Raw genomic sequence first — 18800 nt, forward strand, 5'->3', positions numbered from 1 at the left:
AACCTGAAGACCAGGAAGTGTATGGTAATATACATTTTCTCCTGGATGACCAAGAGATGTTATTCAAGTTGAGAGAGTATATATTATTTTTTGAGTTTTTACTAGATTTAGATTTTTAAAATATAAACAGAATTTCGGTTCCGGCATTTGTAGTCCAGTTAGAACTTGGACATCTTTCTGATGTGCCCAGGCAAAGCCCACTTAATAATGTATTGTTGCTGTCACTTCTTTACTATGCCACTTGCTTTTTTTATTCTTCATTGTCTTGTCTGGTGAGTTTCTCTGTTACTGTTTGTGAGTACCTTGTGAGTGGGGCAAGAGAAGGAGCATCACATAGTAGGAATCTATTTAACTCAGCATGATTTCGAAACTTATTTCTTACAGTCAGCTGTCCGGAAATAAGGCTTTTCCTCTGAGTTGTCTGATGTGATTTACCGTGGTTTTTAGATTATTGTCAATGCACTAGGCATAAAAGAAAAGAGAATCCACACAGTACCATTCTGATGCCTTTGTTACCTGGTTGCACAGAAAAACAAGGGAGCATCAAATTCACTGCTCTCCCAGCTCCCAGAACCAGGTGGTTGATTTGTGGGCATGCAATGTGTTCTCCATTTAGAATTGTCTGCTTGTGGTGTAGGTGATTCCAAGGGGGATCTTTTCAACACATTTGAGTAAAAATCTTTTCAACCCTTAGCCTCTAGCCAGCCCTTTTTGTTTTTGTACATCTTGGCAGTGCTAGTCTATGATACTGAACATGTTGTAGTCGTTACTTATTAACTTTACAAGAAGCCATTCAGTGCTGTGGCATCTGTTATATATCCTTCAATGCAAGTTGAAAACATATATAAAAACAGGGAAGAAAATTATTTTAAGAATGAAAAACAAAAATGCTGAGTTTGAGAGTCCTGGATGCTGGTGATCTTTGCTTGATTTTGACTGCAAATACTAAACAAGTTCATTTTTTCTAAATTGAATGTCTTCTACTCCTTGTATGACATGATGTCAACATTAGGGTTGCTTTCTTATGAATATGCTCCATTTTGTCTTTCTCTCTTTTAAAATATGGTATTATAAAACTAGACAGAGCACTCTGTGTGTAGCTCAGATAGCAAATGCTCGCACACTTGAGTCATTCTTTGTCACAGTACGTAGCTTTTTATTTTTAGAGTTGATGATGAATAAGTTTACAAAATGAATAAGACCCATCTCAAACAAATCAGGATACTGTAGTATAATAATGCTAAAATGGAGCAGATTGCTAAGTGTCCTGGGCTCGCACAGTGCATGACTGTGGAAGAGGCTGTTAACTCCAGAAGGCAGGAACCAGGTGTGTTTTGTCCACTCTTGTGGCCTCGGAACCCATAAGAGTCCCAGTGCAGAATAGGTGCTCAATATAAAGATCAGTGACCCTTGGGAAGTAGCTGGTTTGAAACCAAACCCAGATAAATAAGTGCTGTTTCTCCAAAGAAAATCTGTTTCTCATGATGGAAAATGAATTGGGTTAGAGATTCTGTTTTCACTTGGTAGTTCACTACATGTATTTGAGAGATGCAGAATGCTGCGTGGCCAGCATCATCCTTGTCATTATCATCAGCTTTGTTTGTCTTATTCCCATCCTGCTGTAAGGAAGAATTGGAACTTATGTAGTCCAGGGGCTGGTACAATGAAGAAATGGCTGGTTAGGCACTGCCTCTGGCATTTTTACCCAAGAAGCCACTGCCATAAGAACACTGATAGAAGAAAAAAAATTAATGTGAGCCCCAGCCAGATAGTTTAGTTGGTTAGAGCATCATCCCAATGTGCAGAGGTTGCCAGTTCGATCCCCAGTCAGGGCACATACAGAAACAGATTGATGTTTCCCTCTCTTTCTCTCTTTCTTTCCCTTACTCCTTTTCTAAAAATCAATAATTTTTTAAATTATTTTTTAAAATTAATGGGAAGTGGCCTGACCTGTGGTGGCGCAGTGGATAAAGCGTGGACCTGGAACGCTGAGGCCACCAGTTTGAAACCCTGGGCTTGCCCGGTCAAAGCACATATGGGAGTTGATGCTTCCTGCTCCTCCCCACCTTCACTGTCTCTCTCTCTCTCTCTCTCTCTCTCTCTCTCTTCTCTCTATTGTGAATAAATAAAATCTTAAAAAATAAAAATAAACTTTTAATTAAAAAATGAATTATTTTTTAAAAATTATTGGGAAATGCTAACAGGAAGTACAGATTAACTCCAAATGCCAAAAATTTGTCCTATTCCTCCAAATATTTTTATATCTGTAGTCCCTATTTTTCTTTAATATTGTTAAGTGTTCTCAAAGCCAGTAGGTTCTGTGTAGAAGGACCCATCCAAAAAGCATTTGACTTTTTAATTGTGTCACTGTGGGTCACATTTAACCCCAATTAGTACCTTTCCACAATTTGAAACATAAGGCAAATGACACCCCCAAGAAATGAGAGACATGGTAAGACCATAAAAAATTGTTTCGTGCCCTGGCCGGTTGGCTCAGCGGTAGAGCGTCAGCCTGGCGTGCGGGGGACCCAGGTTCAATTCCCGGCCAGGGCACACAGGAGAAGCGCCCATCTGCTTCTCCACCCCTCCCCCTCTCCTTCCTCTCTGTCTCTCTCTTCCCCTCCCGCTGCCAAGGCTCCATTGGAGCAAAGATGGCCCGGGCGCTGAGGATGGCTCCTTGGCCTCTGCCCCAGGCGCTAGAGTGGCTCTGGGTCGTGGCAGAGCGACGCCCCAGAGGGGCAGAGCATCGCCCCCTGGTGGGCAGAGTGTCGCCCCTGGTGGGTGTGCCGGGTGGATCCCGGTCAGGCGCATGCGGGAGTCTGTCTGACTGTCTCTCCCAGTTTCCAGCTTCAGAAAAATACAAAAACAAATTGTTTCGTATTTTTTTCCTATATGAACTTGAGAACAAAATTAAGTTTCCGTTTGAGTCCAAGATGCTGAGAATTCCACCCTGGCTGGCCAATTCTCTCCCATCCGCAGGGCTCCAAGTGGGTTCAAGAGCAGCTGCCCCTCACTGTTGGGATCCTAAGTGTGCACTTTCTGAAAATCAACCGTCCTGCTGTGTAATCAGCAATATTTGCAGGAACCCTTAATGCCAAAGTCATATTAAGGTCAGCAACGACATGCCAGAAATAAAAAGAAAAGAAGAAATAAGCCTATTATTCTTTTTTAAAACTCGGCATTTGTCAGTGACTACTTAAATTCTTCTTCATCTCTGACCATTTCAGGATAGGAAGATAGAATCTTCGAACAGTGTTTGTAACTCCTCTCTGCCACTGACTTCAAGATCTCATAAGCTATCACCTCTAATTCATAATAACTTTCTAATTAGTCTCTCTATTTGCAGTTTTCTCCACCATATTGTCCACCGTTTAAACGGTGCCAGAGTGACCTTGTCAAAGGTCATATCTGATGTTGTCATTTCACCTCCTAAAATCCTCCTAAGCCTTCTCAAAGTCCACAGTCCTTGGATGGTGTCCAAAGCCTAAGATGAGCTGGCCCCTAACCATCCCCCTAAGCTCACCTCACGCCTCTGTCATGTGATCTGTGTTCACTAAAATGAATCACTCATCAATCCCCAAAGCTGTCCTCCGTCCACACCTCATGCCTTTGTCCATGGACTTCCAATTGTCTGAGTTATGGTGTTTATAATCTACTGTAAAAATACTTCGGCATTGGCCTTGATTTTATTTTCAACTAGGAGCTGCTCAGTTTACATTTCAACCCCAGAACCAATCAATTTCCCTAGTTATTAATCCTGCTGCACAGTTGGTTGACTTTCATTCTAACACAAAGATCAGATTCTAGAGGAATCTGTGAACAGTGCATTTACCGGTATCTTTGTCAAAACTATACATTTTTGCCTGTTGCACATGAATGTCAGAATTAGCTTTTTTTTTTTTTTTGGTGCAATTAATCATTAGTTGATTACCAGCTGTTAAGATGATTAGCCATGAAGATGAACAGGTAGTCAAGATATCAGGATTCCCTTACAGGAACAGGTTATAAGAATGCAGCACATAATCCTACAAAACCGAGCTCAAACTGGACTATAGATCTAAATGTAAAACCTGAAGCTTTCAAACTTCTAGAAGAAAACATACAAAAAAAATTTTAGTGACTTTGGGTAGGCAAAGATTCTTAACTGTAACACCCAGAGCACTATCCATAAAAGAAGTAAGTGATAAATTGAACTTCATAAGATTTAAAACCATTCTTTGAAAGATACTGTTAAGATGAAAAAGTGGCTCTTTTCCTTCCTGGCTGCTTGAAGGTCGTCCATCATCATAAACGACACAATAACTGTCCAGACCAGGGGGAGGAAGAGGAAGAGGAGGAGGAGGTGGAGGAGGAGAAGAAGCCAGATGCCCAAGGCCACATTCTGTGTGATTCCATTCACATGGCGTTGGGAGAGATAACACTATGGGACAGGGAGTAGATCAACAGTTGTCAAGAGCTTGGGGTATGAGCAGGGCTGACTTCAAAGGGGACGGTGAAACTCCGGGAGAGATGGGACTATTCTCTAACTTGGTTATGCTGGTGCTTACGCAACTGCCTGCATTTGTCAGAACTCATAGAACAGTTCTCTAAATAGAGGGAATTTTTCTGTTTGTAATTTCTCAATAAACCTGACTTTAAAAAGGATAGTCAAGCCTGTATTTGCCTCACTGGGGATTGGGGATGATGATACCCAAGGCTTCTGCAGCCATTGGCTTAGGAATATTCCTGGTTACCTGATGCTGACTATAAGGATTAGAGAATCCTGACCCAAATTGTTCTCAGCTCTCCCTCCTGGGAAGCTTCCATGGTGACATCAGATAGAGCATACAAGCCAGTGGAGAGTTAGGACTTCACTGAGCTCACAGAATGGCCTGTTTGAACTATGGGTGGTATTTTTGTTTTGTTTTTTAAAATAAATTCCTATGTGTGCAGTAGAATTATTTGGATTGAAACTCGCTTTTCATCTCAACTTAATACAAAGGTTACAAAGTAGCCAATCCTTACCCACCTCAGAGGTCTTTGGCAGTTACTGACATCTCCCAAAAGGAAATGGAGAGGGTGTGGGGGGAGGGGTAGAAGAGGATACAGGGGGGATAAATGGTGATGGAAGGAGATGTGACCTGGGGTGGTGAACACACAATACAACATACAGATGGTGTGTTATATAATTATACACCTGAAACCTATATAATTTTATTAACCGAGGCACCCCAATAAATTTTAAAAAATGAAGAATTGTGTGTAATCAAAGCAACTCAGGCCATCTCAACACAGAAATATAGTTCTTCCTCCAGCTCACTCAGATATGTCCTTGTGACTCACGTGTCACCTCCTGTCATATCAGTATCTGTGCTTCTTAGTGGAACACTGCCCTCTTTTGGTTATTTTTTCTTGGTTGGCCCCGTCAGGCTCTGGAGTCCGCAAGGACACAAACTGACTGACATTGTCAGGGCCTAGCACAACTGTTAACAAATTTATGGATGTTCCATATTTTATTTAAGTCATATATTAACATTAATAAGTATGCTAATAGGGCTGATAGGCAACACTCACTGTGCCATGCCTTCATGCCAGAGCTCCTTGCGTAGTGTTGTTATTCCATTGCACAGTTCAGGAAACTCAGACAGAGAGAAATAACTTGCCTGAAGTCACACACTAATAAATGTTGGAATTGGGGATTGAAACCAGTGTAGTGCCGTTATAAAGCTTACACATGTAAGATCTGTGAATTGGGTCTCTCACTTTCACAACAATATCCGTTGAAAGGTACAATGCATTTCACACTATGCATACATACAGTCCTGTCACTGAAAACAATTTTAGAGCTCACGTCTCACCCATAACATATGGATCAAATAAGCAAGAATCACAGAAGCTGACTTGCTCAGGATCACTTAGCTGTTCTATAGAATAACTACAATGGCTTTTTGGTGAAAATGGGGAGGGATGTGTAAAATTTTACAGGAGCCCTGCCTCTTCAAATATATGAGTTCACTGTCACAAAAAGATCATTATTTTAATCAGAAAGGTTTGTTGCTAATTGCTCTGCCCATGTCTCTCTTTCAGGGTTCACTGTTTCCACTATCTCATCCCTCTTGCAAAGGAGGGGAACTATGCCATCGTTGCTAATGTGGAGAGTATGGATTATGACCCTCTGGTAGTCAAGCTCAACAAAGACATCAGTGCCATCGAAGAAGCCATGAGTGCCAGCCTTCAGCAGCACAAGTTCCAATATATATTTGAAGGTCTGACCCTGCTCCTGTCCCTGTCCCTGGGCATTTGGGAGGAAAGAAGGATGAAGGTTTCCTTATTTTTCTGTCATTGAAGTTCAAAACATGTAGAAGACGGTTATTGGGATTTTTATTTCTTTTTTGATTAAAGGCTGCAATACCTCGTATCTGTGAATGGCTAGGTAGAGAACAATATGGCTACCATCTGCTCCTGGTTGATAAGGAGATTGAATCCAAGATAAGGCAGATGGCAGCCCGGCTGCCTCCCTGACATGCCACTTGTGAGACGGGTAAATGTGTGGAGGGGCATGAATTAACTCAAGAGGAGCTCATAAAAGTAAAAGAAACACACACACGATAAGGAGAGAACCAAAAAAAAAAAATCTCTGGTTGGCTAAAATTATTGGCAAAGTGAGGGGGAGGTTCTCTCAGACAATGTGTTACTTTTGGAAAACAATAGAAACCTCTGATTAGAAGGGATTTTGGGAAGGCTGCATCCAGAAATGCCTCCCGGGCGGGCAGGCGGGGAATAGTATGGGACATGGTACCATCTAAGGCATTTACCTGCAACATTTGAAAAACATGAGGCCAGCCAAGTAATTTCTCATGCGGAATTCCTGTCTTAGGACTCCTTGTAGGACTTCCATTAGATTCCGTCTTTTCTTGTTTCGGCCGCTTTGTAAGTAGACCTGAGTGTTAAAAGTATCCATGGCACCTCACAAAATGAAGCCAGTGTTGCTTCTTAGAACAATGAAGAAGGCGCATTGTCCAAAGGACAGCAGCAACCTGAAGACAGGGAAGTGCTGATGCATGGCCACGGATTGCTTTATGCAGTTATGTTCCAGCAAATTCGGACCCAGAAAATCCTCTCTTTTCATGAAGATGGAGACATGTTGTGAAGGGAAATGTCCCTAAAGGGCGTTAGCCAAAAGCGTGAGTGTTTAAAAGGCTAGCTGTTAGTGGGCCCCTGGCACTGTGAGTGGGGACAGCGGTAGTGCTCAGGGGCTTGAAGCTGCCGTGCGGTGTGAGAATACACACCTCCCACACGTCCTTCGTGCTCCTGCCTGCGCCTCTCCTGAGCACAGCAGGCACGGGTCCCGGACTTTTCTTCACATGTCGTCCTGCTGGGAGACCACATCTGTAGGTAGAACCCTCTGACTTGGGATAGATTTTAACTAGGAAGTCATTCAGTGTTTCAGACTTCAGTTATTTCTCTGTGATACAATTTTCTAAATTCCAAAAGTGTAACACTGAGTTTCCCAAGGTGAGGGTGGAGGGGACAGGGTCTCAGCCTTCCTTGGTGTGGAGTTCTCAGCACAGGTATTGTTTAGACTCACTGGTATATGGTGATACCATAAAGCAGACTGACTTCTAATTGGGTTTATTGTTAATTATTCTTATAATTTTTATATAAATTTATTAGTATATACTATTCTTTACAGTCCACCACTACCTCCACTGCCTACACTTAGGACCTACTGCAAATGGCAGGACAGAATTATACCTGAAGTTATGCGCTCTGGAGTATTAGGTGAAACTTGACCTTTGACCTCTGTACATAGACCTGATTTTTTCTTTTTTGTATGGTCCGTATCTCCCCATGTATAAGATGCTCCCCTGTATAAGAGGCACCTTAATTTTGGTGCCCAAAATTTGAAAAAAACAATGTATTACATAAAGTTATTGAATTCAAATTTTATTCATCATAAAACTCATATAATTCTTCATCACTGTCAAAACTCCCATCCATTAGCTTGTCCTCTTCTGTGTCTGATGATGAATCACTGTCTTCATATATTGCCTCGTCTTCAGTTTCATTTATGGCATGAGAAATGCCACAACCACTGTATAAGATGCACCCAGTTTTTGGACCCCAAGTTTTTTTTAAATGGGTGCATCTTATACATGGGGAAATAGGGTACATAGAGAGCTTTTTCACGTGAGTACATTGTGTGGTGTTAACTGGAAAGTCCGTGCATTTCTTTACTTCACTTTCAAGGGGTAGCACAGACAGGAGCCGGTGGTCTCGAGGTGATGTAGGTGAAGGGGGTGGAGGCAGGCGGGCCCACCCCCTCCTTTCCCCTGGCTGCCTTCTCCTAACCAAGGGACAACCCACTTGGAAGACAGAGGGAGCCATTAACCTTGAAGACCCGCCCGGAGCTCTGATCTGAACCACAGGAGTCGCTATGGAGGGACTAGGACTTGAAAGAGGGAAGGAACACATAGAGGAGACTGCTTGCAACTAGTGAGACAGGCATTCAAGTTCGGGGGAAGCGGCCTGCTAGAGTTCAACTTTGCAAGAATAAGGGAAGTTTACTTAATTCCAAGTATTTAGAATTAAATCTAGCTTCTTTAAAAGTGGAGGTCTACAGGTGCCTTGGTTCTGAACCAGCGCTCAACTTAATCACACAGGACACCCTGGAAGGAAGGGGCCTCGTCGTTTGTTGATGGACTGACTGCCCTTTGGTCAGTTTCACGGACCTCAGGGCAGTCCTTTGGAGATGAGAACAAACCACTTAGAGGAGTCTAGAACTGTCCATGGGTATCTGGTAGGAACTCAACAGTTAACACATAATGGGCTTTTCTTTCACACTTTGTTTCTGCTTACATTCTCTCCAATCACAACTTCAGAAATATTCTCCAGGGTCAGTGTTGAGGTGTATTAGCATCGATGCCAGTAGCCCAATTTCTTACTGATTTATTTTTGCCTATGTAGGTTCCCAATCAACGTTTGAGATAAAATATACTCCTGTCTGTTCCATGTGAGGAACAGGAGGCCAAATGCTATGTTGTATTTACATGCATTCTTCTGCACTCCCAAGTATCTGTCCAGGAAAAGAGTCCCTGTGCACTTCCATAGTATAAAACCTGGCATAGTCTCTAAGCCCCATCATGGAAGCTTTGGGTGCACACAGCAGTGCTGGCGCTGTGGGTTGCTAGGTTTTGTGGCTAGAAAAAACAAATCTCTCCATTTGCAATTACTAGGGCAGTGTATACATACTGTGAAATCATTGTGATACCAGCTGGGGAAGTCATCAGAGATATGGATTCTTTGGTCACTTACATTAGTGGAGGATTAAAACAGAGGGATCCTGGGTGTCAGTTTCCACAAGAGGGTACTAATCTACCTTCGTTTGTCTCCCCACCGCACTGTGCTGGTCTGTCAGGCCTAGGACACCTGATTTCCTGCATCCTCATTAACGGGGCCCAGTACTTCAGGCGCATCAGTGAGTCTGGCATCAAGAAAATGTGTAGGAACATCTTTGTTCTTCAGCAGAATTTGACCAACATCACCATGTCGCGGGAGGCGGACCTGGACTTCGCAAGGTAAGAGGGAAGGTTGGGCTCAGGTCCCTGGACCAAAGCCAAGACCTCATTGCCTATCAAGTTATTTTTAAAAGTAGATTATTGGTTCCTTAAAAAGTTAGTTTAAAAAGAAAAACAGATGTGATGGATGAGATTTTGTAATATATATATCTTGTATAATCATGTCATACAACTGAAACTAATATATGTCAATTATAGCTCAACTTTAAAAAAGCAAAACTAAAATGAAATAGATGTTCTTCAGTCATAGAAAAAGTAATTCTATATCCTGTTGAACACTTAAGGTCATTAGATAGGTAATTTTTCTTATTGTCTAACCTCAGTTCTTTTGACTGTAGAACTTCACTTTTTTTTCCGGCTATAAAAGTAATACACGCTTATTGCATAACATATGTAATACAAAATACAAAGAAGAATACAAATCTTACTCATAAACTTTTAATTTAGAGGCTGTGGTATTTGGTATACTTTCTCTTGGTCTTTATGCACCTGCTGTGTGGATAGGTAAGTTTTCATACATGTGAATGCATGATTTCTCTTTCTACAAAATTAAAAAACTGTCAGTGTAGTTTTATGTTCATTTAATTGCATTTTTTCATGTCAATTATACTCTTTGAAAACAGTGTTTTTGCCTGAATGGGTGGTGGCGCAGTGGAAAGAGCACCAGACTGGGATGCGGAGGACCCAGGTTCGAAACCCCAAGGTCTTTGGCCTGAGCGCGGGCTCATCCAGCTTGAGCGGGGGCTCACCAGCTTGAGCGCAGGTCTCTGGCTTGAGCATGGGATCATAGACATAACCCCATGATCACTAGCTTGAAGCCCAAGGTCGCTGGCTTGAGCAAGGGGTCACTCACTCTGCTGTAGACCCCCGGTCAAGGCACATATGAGAAAGCAATCAATGAACAATTAAGGTGCTGCAACAAAAAAATGTTGCTTCTCATCTCTCTCCATTCCTGCCTGTCTGTCCCTATCTGTCCCTCTTTCTGACTCTGTCTCTGTCTCTGTCTCTGTCACAAAAAAAAAAAAGAAAAAAGAAAGAAAATGCAATTTTTCCCATCTCTATTAAAATTCCTTGAAAATATTACTTTAAATTTCATGGTATCACTGAACCATAATTTTTTTTAATCATTTGCAAATTTGTAAACATTTGGATTTTTCCATTTCTTTTCCCCACGTTATAAATGACAGGTTTGAATGTATTTTTATAGGACTCTATTTCATCTCTATTTCATTCTTGTCCTAACTGAGACCCATGTCCTCTTGTTTTCATTGGGGGAGTGGAAACCAATCACCGTTCACGCTCTCCTGTCGTGAAATTAAAGCTGCTGCTTTTAAACAGCATTTCCTCTTTTCTGAGTTTGCTGACTGTGATGTTTAGTGTTTGTTTATAATGTGCCTTTTCAAATTTGAGAGTTAATTTTATTCTCTCTTTATGTGGTCTCCACACCATTTATACTTTCTTCAATCATCAGATCTTTGGTGTTTTAATGAAAGCTTAACCAGTTTTGAAAAGGATAGATGGTGAGTATGGTATCTCGGTCAAAGATCGAGGTGAATTATTCTACAAATTCCTTCATGGCTAGGAAGTCATTTGTTTTTAATAATCTAGAATATTCCTGCCTCATATTTAGTACTTGTGTGTCTTTTCGCTTGATATTTTGATTCTTTAAGAAGTTCAGGGAGCCCTGGCCGGTTGGCTCAGCGGTATAGCGTCGGCCTAGCGTGCGGAGGACCCGGGTTCGATTCCCGGCCAGGGCACATAGGAGAAGCGCCCATTTGCTTCTCCACCCCTCCGCCGCGCTTTCCTCTCTGTCTCTCTCTTCCCCTCCCGCAGCCAAGGCTCCATTGGAGCAAAGATGGCCCAGGCGCTGGGGATGGCTCTGTGGCCTCTGCCCCAGGCGCTAGAGTGGCTCTGGTCGCAACATGGCGACACCCAGGATGGGCAGAGCATCGCCCCCTGGTGGGCAGAGCGTCGCCCTATGGTGGGCGTGCTGGGTGGATCCCGGTCGGGCGCATGCGGGAGCCTGTCTGACTGTCTCTCCCTGTTTCCAGCTTCAGAAAAAGAAAAACGCAAAAAAAAAAAAAAAGAAGTTCAGGGAAATTTGAAACAATTCTTGAGACATTTAAGAGAATGGTGAAGTATTATATTACTTTGACAATTATTAAGATGTATACTAGGAATTTAGCTTTGGAATCGTATAACGATAGATCTTGTATGTTTAACCTTTCTTCTCCAATCTGTCCTTCCATTTGTTTCATTGCTACCCTGTTCCCCTGCTTCTCTGTCGTCCTTCCCTGTCTTATCCTTGTGTGTGTGTGTGTGTGTGTGTGTGTGTGTGTGTGTGTGTGTTTTCATTAAATTCTCTATTTTAGGCTAATTTTGGTGGAAAGCCTTCCTTGCTCAGATTAGGGAAACCAGGTGTGACTGAATGCTGCATTTATTTGGCCGTTCCTATGGGGAATGATCTCATTATTGACTTAGCCTCATAATAACATTGACAAGGGGAACAGAAGTACGTGGAGGCCTCAGGGGTACGGAGAAGCATTACTAATGCTCTGAGGAATATAATTTTCTAAATTCAATCATCATTTTTAAATGATTTTTTTTATTTAGCTGAAATAAGTAAATTAACACAGTTTTTGACAGACGGTGTAGGGCTCAAACACATACTAGAAAAAAAAAAATGGCTTCTGGATAGTGAAATGCTGACCAGGTAGTATTGAGGTTGGCATCAGTGGGCTGAGTGCCCATGAAGCATTTCTTCAGGAGATAACTGAATGGCAACTGCATCATGCTTTTCATGGTTGGATTTGTGAACAGTGCCTGAGGAAGTGGGGGGAAGCTGAAATGTGACCATTTGGGACAGGTACTGCTACGTGACTCTTTACTCTTAATGGATTATGAAGTAGGCTAGTGTAAACAGGTAGCATTGGGTGGTTCTGTCCTTCTGATCCTGGTTCAGAGGACATCTCCTTACCACACTCACTGTAAGCTCCAAAACACCAAGACTTTTCCTTTCTGTTTTCTCAGTGCCTGGACCAGTCAGTTCTCATCCTGTGTATTGGATGAATGACAAAGTTCAGTTTTATCTTTTTCTTTTTTATTAATATTATTATTCAGAGAGAGGAGGGAAAACAGAGACAGACTCCCACATGTGTCCCAACTGGTCCAACTGGTATCCACCTGGCAAGCCTATTAGGGGGTAATGCTCTGCCCATCTGGGGCCATTGCTTCATTGCTCAGCAATCTGAGCCTTTTTTTTTTTTAAGCACGTGAGGCAGAGGCCATAGAGCCATCCTCAGCACCTGGGGCCAACTTGCTCCAATTGAGCCATGGCTGTAGGAGGGGAGGAGGAGAGAGAGAGAGAAGGGAAAGGGGGAAAAATGGAGAAACAGATGGGTGCTTCTCCTCTGTGCCTTGACCAGTAATCGAACCTGAGACATCCATGCCCCGGCCAACGCTCCACCACTGAGCCAACTGGCCAGGGCCAAGTTTAGTTTTATCTGTAATGCTCTGAATATGTTAAACAGCTGACATGGGTTGGTTTCCTTGTAGGCTTATCGGAAACCAAGTACTAGCTCCCCAGCAGCCCTTTCTTTGTAGAGCAGAAAGCATTCCAGAAAGGAGTAATAGATCCCTCCCCCTTATAGTCTCTGTCCCTCGTTTTCTTGCTCTTATACACATACACACTTTACAGGCTTATCTTTTTTCTGTTGCTGTTTTTGGTAGGGATGGGCTTTGTGAATTGGGCTCCATCAATTCTACTGAACTTGAAGCTATAAAATAAATATAACAGCAATACCGAAATAGCCGGAAAGAATAGACTTGAGCTGTGTGCCTCAGCATTCCTTAAGCAAAGCCTAATCAAGCATGGACAGCATCTGTATTCCCAGTAAATCTCTATAGGAATGTTATCTTCTAACACAGTAATTAATCACTAGTTGCCATGTGTCAGAAAACTTACTTAACAAGAAGTTGCAAGGCTCTTGTAGTTTTTCACTTCCGTAGGCTTCCTGGCCAGTGGAAAATATGACATCCTTTCTGTAATAAAGAAATGAGGGCTCTGGAGGGATACCATTTATGTTTATTTTTCTGCTCATGGTGTTGTGAAGTTGCTCTCTCTTCTCATACACACCTGTGCTCTAACTCAGCATTCGTATCACTAGTCCAGGAATAGTCAGCCTTTTTATACCTACCGCACACTTTTGTATCTCTGTTAGTAGTAAAATTTTCTAACCACCCACTGGTTCCACAGTAATGGTGATTTATAAAGTAGAAAAGTAACTTTACTTTATAAAATGTATAAAGCAGAGTTACAGCAAGTTAAAGCATAGAATAATAATTACTTACCAAGTACTTTATGTCGGATTTTCGCTAAGTTTGGCAGAATAAATCTTTATAAAACAACTTACTATAGTTAAATCTATCTTTTTATTTATATATACTTTGGTTGCTCCGCTACTGCCCACCATGAAAGCTGGAACGCCCACTAGTGGGCGGTAGGGATAAGGTTGACTACCACTGTACTAGTCCATGGACCAGTCTGCCAGAAATTTGTGCCAGTCCAAGAAAGAATTAACCATCCTGATGTTGTGTGAAAATGATAGACCCAGTGACCTTAGTTGAATTTGCTTACGCTTGGGGTGATTTCTGCCTTGGCAATCCCCAAAATAATTCTATTTTCAGTGGTCCCCAAGTGTAAAATAGTTGAAAACCACTTTTCTAATCTCTAATAAGAGGATAAATCTTGGGTGAGCAAAGGATCCAGATGACCTCTATGATCACCAGAATTACAGAGAGACACTGTCTCCTATGGTAATGATCTCTGTGATGGTTCTGACCTTTTGGACTCCACTGTTGATTTCCAAACTCAAAAAGATGCTTTGTCCTGGAAAATCTCTGCAGATTAAAAGTAGAAGGGCTTTATGAGTATGCTTTTTAGTTCCTTTCATCAGAGATCATCTCACCCTGAGCTATCATGAAGTTCCCCAGAGCTGAGTCACTGAGGAGAGTGTAGGCGGTGTGTGACGGAAGTCTGAATGGACACTGGAGTCCCCAGAGTGAACCTGGCAGACTCTACAGTTTAAGTGAAGCCATTACTCAAAGGGACTACCCCAGTGTTTGCTCCCGAGCTCTTCCCTCTCCCGCCATTCTCCCTTGTATCTGCCTCACCCATTACAGTTGCCTCTCTTTTCCCTTCATTCCTCCTGTCACCTCTGTTTTCTGCTTTCCTCCTTCAAGGTTTCATCTCCTTGGTTTTCTTTAGAATGACATCTCTTATTCTTAAATCTGACAAAGGTAAGGAAGTGACAGCTAAGTTCTGGAGTGATAAGGAGAGAAGTTCTAACACATAAGAATGTTTCCTCACTCTTGTATTCCTTCTTTAATTCATTCATTCAATCATTCATTCAACAAATATTTATTGAACGCACATTCTGTGTAGATCCTCCCCTCATGGAATTCGCAAGACAGATATAAGTAAAATGTACATATGTCAGATAAGGGTATAGGCTATGGTCAAAAAGGGCAAGAGAAAGAGAATTGAGTACACCAAAGTATAATAAATATAATCTGCAATTCTAGAGTGTCCATGGATTTCCTTACCAAGATGGTAAGATTTGAGGACAAAGGCAAAGGAGAAATGGGAACAGGCCATGTGGCTATCTAGGGGAAGAGCCTACCAGGACAGGGAAGCTAAGACCAAAAATCCAGAGGGAGAAGCATGCTTGGCCTTTGAAGAACAGCAGGAAGGCCAGTGTGCTGTTCTTCAATGAGCAAAAGCAAGAGGAACAGATGGGGTCAGAGTTATAATCTAAGAGGCTGAGATCTTGAAGACCTGTAATGCTGTGTTGGCTTTTACTTTGAGTGAGGTTGGAAGCCATTAGGCTTTGGAACAGAAGAATGCCATAACCTGACTCGCACCATAAAAGGAGCACTCTGGCTGCTATGTTGAAAACAGACAATTGGGAAGAGGAGGTTGCGGGCAAGGGCTAAAGCAGATGGAGCTGTTCGAAAACCATTGCAGTAATCTAAGTGAAAGATAGCGGTGATTCACAAGACAGTAGCAGTAGAGAGGATAAGAGGTGGTCAGATGAGGATATATTTTAAAAGGACAACTAATAGGATTTGCTGAAGGACTGGAAGCGAACCAGTGACTCCAAGGTTCTTATGCCGAGCAACTCACAGGATGGAATTTTTACTTACTGAAATGACAATGACCATTGGAAAGGACGGTTGAGTTGGTGTTGGGAGAAGGAGTAAAGGGTTAGATAGGAAGAGGATCCCAAGAGTTTGGGTTTGGAAATATTAAGTTTCAGATGCCTGTTATACACATGAATAGAGATAAAGAAGAAAGAGCTGTATGTACCAACCTACAGCTTCAGAAAGAGGTCTGGGCTGGAGAGAGGAGCTTGGGAGTCATCAGCATGGAGCTTCCATCTGCACAATATACCCAGTGCTGAAACAAAGTGTTGTATGTATTTGGGACTGGGAATACAGTCACGGGAGTGTTTGTGTTGTGATATGCCAAAAGTCAAATGGGCAACTTCTCTCTTTTCATTGGGTGGTTACTAAGAAAGCTCTGTCTTCCTGGCAAGGTGTTCATTGTGTGTTTCCCATCAGGAAGCAGAGTTGTGATCCCTCCAAAAGGATAAATAACTGGGGGGGGGGGTCATATTTAATGATAGGCAGTCTCTGCTCCCAGATGCCCCACTCCTCCCTTTCCAGCCCCCTTTCAGCAAGTCTGGGTTAGCACAACCTGGTCTATGTATGTTCACTTAACCCATGAAAATCTGTTTCCTGTGTATAGAACCCAGACATAGGATTATTTGCTCCACAGACGCTAACAGAAAGATCTCACTGGTAGAGAGAGAGCCATTTGAAATCTAGGGACCAAAGGAGAAAAAATCTTGCCCAAAACGCCTCCTCTGAACACAGGTTTATTGGGAGAAGTACAATAAACCATTTGTTTAACTCAATAAGAGATTGAATCAGAAAGTGAAAAGCTAACGAATAGATTGAGAGAGAAAATTTTTGCATATAATATATTTTATAAAGGCTCTTGTTTCTGGAATATACAAAGAACTCTCACAACTCAATAATACAAAGACAAATAGACCAGTGGAAGAATGGGTAAAGGCACCATCAGCAATATGTACACCTGTACCCAGATCTCAGTTTCAGTGTTATTCTAAAATAAAAGCACCCAGGGCTCTTTGGAGAAATGGGGTAATTCTAGGACTGGGGCAGGAAATATACAAGATGAGCCCAGAACATCTTGTAGTAACAAAATGAGGAAGTACTAAAAACATACACACACAACACATTGATGGGGACGTGTCAGAGTGGCCCAGGGAACAACTGAAAGAGCTTCCAATGGCCAAAGTTGGACAGTTTGAGCCAAAAAAATAAAGTAGCATTGGATTTAACCCAAAGCATAAAATAAATATCAATGAGTTCATATTGCTATAAATAAGTGATTAAATATATTACAATAGAATGTGAGGAAAAAGAGACAAATCTCCTTTGCAGAATAATTCCAAATAAATTCTGTAGCTACTCTCCCCTAAAGAAGGGGAATTCTAACTTCCCACTTCTTAAGTATAGCATACACATAATGACTTCCTTCCAAAGGATACTTCTGGATTGGGGGAAAGTAACTGTATAGTAGAGGAATCTAACAAACAGTACTTGAGTCAGGGATCAAGGTCAACGTCAACATGCATAAATTATGTTGACAGATGTACCCTGGTATAAGGGAATGAAAATGACACTTTACTTTTTCTTCTCCAAAACCCATAACCCCCTTATAATCATGAGAAATAAAAACATCAGGAATCTATCAATAGAAAGGAGTAACTGACCCGTACTCCTCAAAACTGTTAAGATCATGAAAAACAAAGAAAGTCTGCAATAGCCGCAAGGGGCCTAAAGAATACATGACAACTTCATGTAATCTGGTAATTGGATGAGATCCTGGGACAGAAAAAAGATGGGAGGCTAAAAAAAAAAAAAAAAACACTAAGAAAATGTGACTAAACTATAAACTTTAGTTAGTAATAATGTATCAATATTGGTTCATTCATTTTGATAGATTTGTCATACTAATGTAAGATGTTAATAATAAGGAAACTTCGTATAAGTTGTCTGGGAAATCTCTACCAGCTTCTCAATTTTTCTGCACATGTAAAACTATGGGGGAAAATCTACTAATTAAAAAAATAGGCATAGAATTTGAATAGACTGTTCTCCAAAGGGGCAGTGTGGATGGCCAATATACACATGGGAAGATGCTCAACATCATTCACTATTAAGGAAATGCAAATCAAAACCACAGTGAGACAACACATCATACCCACTAGGATCTCTGTAATCAAAATGACAAGTGTTGGAGAGGCTGTGGAGAACCTGGAACCCTCATACATTGTTGGCAGGAATGTAACTTTTGAAAACAGTTTGTCAGTTCGCCATCTACCAGAGATAGAAGTGAGCTTCCTAAGGTAAAGACTCTATTCACATCTCTAGCCCCCCGACGTAGAACAGTACCTGGCATGAAGTGGGCATTCAATAAATACGGGTGATAAAGTGGTTCAGACTTCATCCCATCAGTGACTGAAGGCTTTTCAATGGGAAAGTGAGATGGTCAGATTTGTATTCCAAGTCAACAGTGTCAGCAGCCATATGGGAAATGGAGTTTAGGTCAATGAAACCAGAGGTCTTACAGACGAATTGGAAGGTGATGTTAAGAGAGAGATGTACAGGGCTTGAACTGGGTCAGTGCTGGTGAGAATGGAGAAGACAGATCTGAGAAGTATGGCAGAGCTGAATGAAGTTGGCAGGAGTTAGAGTGATTGGGTAGTGAGGGTAAAGAAAAAGGAGTCAAGGATGATGACCCTGCACCGTGGGACATGGGTATCTGGCTGGGACACATACCATCAAATATGATAACCCCACGGGAGGAGGGAGGAGTAGATTTGATGAAGGCTGGGTCATCAATGGACATGATGAATCTGAGATGCCTGTGAGATTTCCAAGTGGATTGAACAAACAGATTTGGGGAGTCATCAGCATAGAGTTGCTTTTTATAAAACCATTCAAAGAACTAAACACTGTAGGTAGAGAACAGTCCCCTGGGGGACACCAGCGTGTTGAGGGCATGAGAAGGAAGAGGAACTCCTTAAGGGAAAGGGGAAGAATGTTCCCAAGTATAAGAACCAGAAGAGAATAGCACAGTGGTAGTCAACC

At 41.9% G+C, this 18800-nt stretch overlaps 1 protein-coding gene across 1 annotated transcript in view; it reads left to right on the top strand.

Annotated features, from left to right (window-relative positions):
* The window catches only part of EXOC4 (exocyst complex component 4), a 701469-nt gene that overhangs the window by 642325 nt on the left and 40344 nt on the right, over positions 1-18800 (top strand). Inside the window, exons 16-17 of the mRNA XM_066362739.1 lie at positions 6067-6245; positions 9398-9557. Of these exons, the coding sequence (XP_066218836.1) occupies positions 6067-6245; positions 9398-9557 (339 nt within the window). The remainder of the gene's footprint in view (positions 1-6066; positions 6246-9397; positions 9558-18800) is intronic.

The sequence above is a fragment of the Saccopteryx leptura genome, chromosome 2 (assembly GCF_036850995.1).
Source record: "Saccopteryx leptura isolate mSacLep1 chromosome 2, mSacLep1_pri_phased_curated, whole genome shotgun sequence".
NCBI classification, from domain to species: Eukaryota; Metazoa; Chordata; class Mammalia; order Chiroptera; family Emballonuridae; genus Saccopteryx; species Saccopteryx leptura.